Source organism: Engystomops pustulosus, chromosome 8, assembly GCF_040894005.1.
Source record: "Engystomops pustulosus chromosome 8, aEngPut4.maternal, whole genome shotgun sequence".
Lineage (NCBI taxonomy): Eukaryota > Metazoa > Chordata > Amphibia > Anura > Leptodactylidae > Engystomops > Engystomops pustulosus.
The window spans coordinates 65,354,849-65,359,113 of record NC_092418.1 but is presented as its reverse complement, the minus strand read 5'-3'; the positions used below and the strand labels follow the sequence as shown (position 1 = coordinate 65,359,113).

The 4,265-nt window shown below is 35.3% G+C and overlaps 1 protein-coding gene across 1 annotated transcript; it reads right to left on the bottom strand.

Annotated features, from left to right (window-relative positions):
• Window positions 1-294: 294 nt before the first annotated feature.
• On the bottom strand, window positions 295-4,008 carry LOC140076150 (gamma-crystallin 2-like). The gene is made up of 3 exons (XM_072122658.1): window positions 3,970-4,008; window positions 1,516-1,764; window positions 295-570 (listed from the first exon to the last, which is right to left on the bottom strand). The coding sequence occupies exons 2-3, from the start codon at window positions 1,762-1,764 to the stop codon at window positions 295-297; spliced, it is 525 nt and encodes a 174-aa protein (XP_071978759.1). The 5' UTR covers window positions 3,970-4,008.
• Window positions 4,009-4,265: the final 257 nt, after the last annotated feature.

Below are 4,265 nucleotides of genomic sequence, written 5' to 3'. Positions count from 1 at the left end.
CGTGGCGGATATATCCGCCACTGAGCGCTAAGTCAAAGGGGTTAAAGGGCGAGATGTTTGTTTTTGTTTTATAGCAAGATCTGTGATAAAAGCAGGACAGACAGTGAGCCCTAGTGATGTGTTCTATTTTGGATAGTTCTATACAAATTATATAATTCTGCTTTTTTACACTATATAAAGTATTTCAAAAGTTTTGGAATTTGTATATTAGACCTTAGACAGATAATATAGTTTTGCCGTTATACAAATAAAAGCAAAATGAGATTAGTTTGTATATTATTTTATTAAATTGATTTAAGAAAATTCTGTAATTTGCTTGATGGAGCCAACTCTGGCATTTAAAGCCCCCCAGTCAGAAAATCTTCTATACTCTCCAGGTCTCAGGAAATACTGATGACCCTTATAATATGGAAGCTCATAGAAAATCCAATAGCCATCAAATACATTGCAAGACTGAATGTCATGGTGGTTAAAACATTCAGAAACTGAAGGGCAATCCTCCATTGCTTCCAGCGTCTTACCTCCAAAATTATTTCTTTCATAAAGCCTCAGTCTATAAGATCCTTTATACTGTAATAAGGAAGCAAAGATTAATTTAGAAGATGCAAATTATATTAATACAGCCACATTTTTGCTGATACCAACAATTAACCCTTGGAATTTGTCTTTGCTATACAACCAACCTTTTCACATACAGATGTATCCATCTTTAACATCTTCCCACTACTGACCTTTCCATTTACTATTACACCATAATTAGATTACAATGTAATGTGGGCCATTTTCTTTTGGCAGCCCAAAAGATTTAAAAGTTAGGGTCATCAAACCATCATGTGTGCAAATATACCAAAAAGTGTCTTCTCATTCAGACCTGTAAATTAGGTGCTTAATAATACCATGATTTTGGTACAAGCACTTTCCATATGATCTATTAGCACCTACCTATCTGTCCTTTTTTCTCTCAGTCTATCGCCCAACCCGTGCTCTCTGATCTGTCAGTGATGTTAGATTAATCTCAACTTTACTTCGAATCTTCCACCCATGTCTCTAGGACTTATTCCAAGCTGCACCAATTCTCTGGAATGACCCAAGTTTCATACATGCTTTTTAAACCTATCTCTTTAGGCAGACCTATCACACCCGTTAACTGCATGAAATTTCAACTAATTTTTCTTATGTACTCCACCTGTCTGTTATCCGGCAAACACCAGATAGATACCAAGCTGCAGGATTCTCTGCACTCTCATTGAATGTGGACTCTGTATATAAGATGGCTACTGTTGGTTGATTCAAGCAACAGCATTTTTATTATTATTATTTTATTATGTTCCCTTATAAAGAATGGCTAGACCATTATGCAAGCTGTTATAATTCTTGTGTCACCCCCTCATCCTCATAGACTGTAAAGTCTTATAAGCAGGGCCTTCACTCCTATTGTTCCACATGACTGTTTTTATTGTATTGTATCAATAATATTATTATTATTTATTTTAAATATGTCAAATAGATACTTACTTGTGGAATAGCTAAACAAGATCTGATGAAATCATTAAATCCCATCCAATTTTGAAAGTTTGGATATTCTCCTCGTTTCAGAAAATATTGACATCCCTTATAGTTGGTCCGTTCATATATCATCCAGCATCCTTTTATGACCTGAGCAGAGTTGCATCGCCTTATATAGGAATTTAAATTAGAGCAGTCACTTCCACATTCATAGGAACGGCCCTGGAAATTTTTCTCTTCATACAGTATTATATGCATCTAAAAGACAAAAAAAGATGAATACATATAGTAAGCTCATATCCCTAAAATGCCAACATTTTGTTTTAACAATTATATTTGTTTTAACAATGATTTTTATTATTGTAGGGATACTTTAATTGGTCACTATACAGAAACCATGGATAAATTATGATGTGCTGTAAAAGAATTCAACAGAATGAAAATATTAGGGAAAGGAGATTTAATTTAAACTTTGTTTTTAATTTATTATCAAATCTAATCTGATTAACATAATTTTGTGGTTATTGTGGATACATCCCATTTTAGACATTAGTAGTGGTGACTTTTGTTGCAAAATGGCAGTACCTGTTTTGCTGCCAAACTGACTTTAGTGCCAAATCTTATCAAGTTTTCTGGAAATACAATGTTGATTATCCATCTGCTGCTGCCTAAATACAAGTGCTTCTGAATAAATTATAATATCAGCAAATTCACAGAGTAAACCTTCTGAAGTGTTTATTCATGTTGATGATTATGGCTTACAGCCAAGGAAACCCCAAAAGTCATTTTCTCAAAGGCATCACAATTATGACGAAGACTGCTGACTTGACAAAAGGAAGCCGTTGACAAACCCCACAGGGAGGATAAGCCTCCAAAGGTCATTGCTAAACCAGCTAGCAGTTCACAAAGTGCTGTTTCAAAGCATATTAATGGAAAGTTAACTGCATCCTTAATAGGATTGTTCATAAAGGACCATTCAAAAATTTGGAGTAGATTCAGAAGGAGTGGACTGCTGCTGGAGTCAGTGCTTCAAGAGCCTCATCTTGCCTCATCTTGGGGGTCATCTTGGATCTGGATCTGTTTTGGTGGATAGCGATTTCATTGCCTATGTATTGTGGAGCCGGCTCACAGATGCCCAAATTTATTGCATGCATAACATTAGCGTTTAGTAAGGGTTTTCTGGCTGCATCCTAGGAATGAGATTATGATTCACTGGTGAGTAATATATTCTTAGAGGCACATGAGCTGGTGGTCATCTATGAGGGCAAGCACTAGGGGCTGTTGGATATATGATTTGTGACTGAGGGACATACCCATTCTTCAGTCTACCTTCCACCAGCTGTCTCCAATAATGTTTGATGGTGAGAACTTCATCAGCAAGATCAACAACCTGCATCATGGTATTTGGTTTCCTCTCAAGCTCCCTTTCCCCGGATTTTAGCTGGGCATTTAGGAAGGAATTGTTCTTTATGGAAAACTTGGAGCTGATCCTCAGTGAAAGCCCTCTCTCCCTCTAACCACCCCCAATATGCTTAGGTGACCCTATGTCCATGTATTTCAATATCTGGTTTAATAAATACAGTATCCCTTTGCTTGATAACCAGCAAACTCATCTGCCCTTAACCCAATAGAGAATCTGTGAGCTATTGTCAAGAGAAAGATGAGAGACACCAGACCCAACAAAGCAGACACGTTGAAAGCTGCTATCAAAGCAACCTGGGCTTCCATAACACCTCTACAGTGCCATCAGCTGATTGCTTCTGTCCCATGTCACATTGTTGCATTCATTCAACCCAGTGCAACCAAGTATTAAGTGCATTTACAGTTCAAATAAGTGGTCCTATATAATATTTACATTTTCTAAGATCATGACTTTTGGGTTTTTCTTGGCTAAAGGCCATTATCATCTACAGTAACATAACGAAACACTTGAAAGCATTCACTCTTTTTGTAATGACTTTATATAATATATGTGTTTCACTGTTTTAATTGAAAAATTATTCCATTGATATTCCAGGGGTTAGACCATCTGAAATTTGGGATATCGTTGACCCACTTTAAGAATAGATATTGAATACTTTAGTCCTTAACTACTTAAGAACTCCAGAGATGGCATAATTGTTAGCCGCAATAGAACTACCTGTGGTTAGCTCAAAGCAATTTACTGTGACAGCATTGTCGATGGGATTTATTTAAAGATGCAGGTATAATATCAGGAGCTTTTTCAACTTTAGTAAAACATTTTAGTTTACATAAATATTCACCAAATAACTTTAATTGTACAACAATTACCATAAGATATGTGTTTTAAAACACAATAGATCCCAAAGAGTAAAAATCTTCCCCATGACATATAATATATTACACTGTAACAAACTTAGATATCTGCCTTAAATTGAATTTTCTAAATTAATAAATAAACCATAATCAAAATCCATCATTAAAATTAATTGACAATTTTACCTTCAGTGATGTGGCATACAAGGTATTCGCTCATGATCTCTCTGTACAAAAAAGACTGTTAGCAGTGGGTGTCTTTTATATACATTTCACAGGTCACACAATGGAAACATTTAACCTAATGACAGGAATGGACAATTCTGTTTTGTCTTCATTATATACCTCTACAACATTCTTTTCAATACGGTAGACACATCATATACAGGATTTATATAGAGGGATTCTGTTTTGTTTATATGGATTACATAGATTAAAAATATATATATGTTGCTTTCAAGACATAGCTTAGATTATCCATG

Excerpts from the sequence above, each read along its gene's own strand:
- LOC140076150 (XM_072122658.1), bottom strand. The coding sequence starts at position 1,764 with ATGCATATAATACTGTATGAAGAGAAAAATTTCCAGGGCCGTTCCTAT. Across the intron at positions 571-1,515 it reads CTTGTTTAGCTATTCCACAA|TATAAAGGATCTTATAGACT; the intron begins GTAAGTATCTAT and ends TCCTTATTACAG.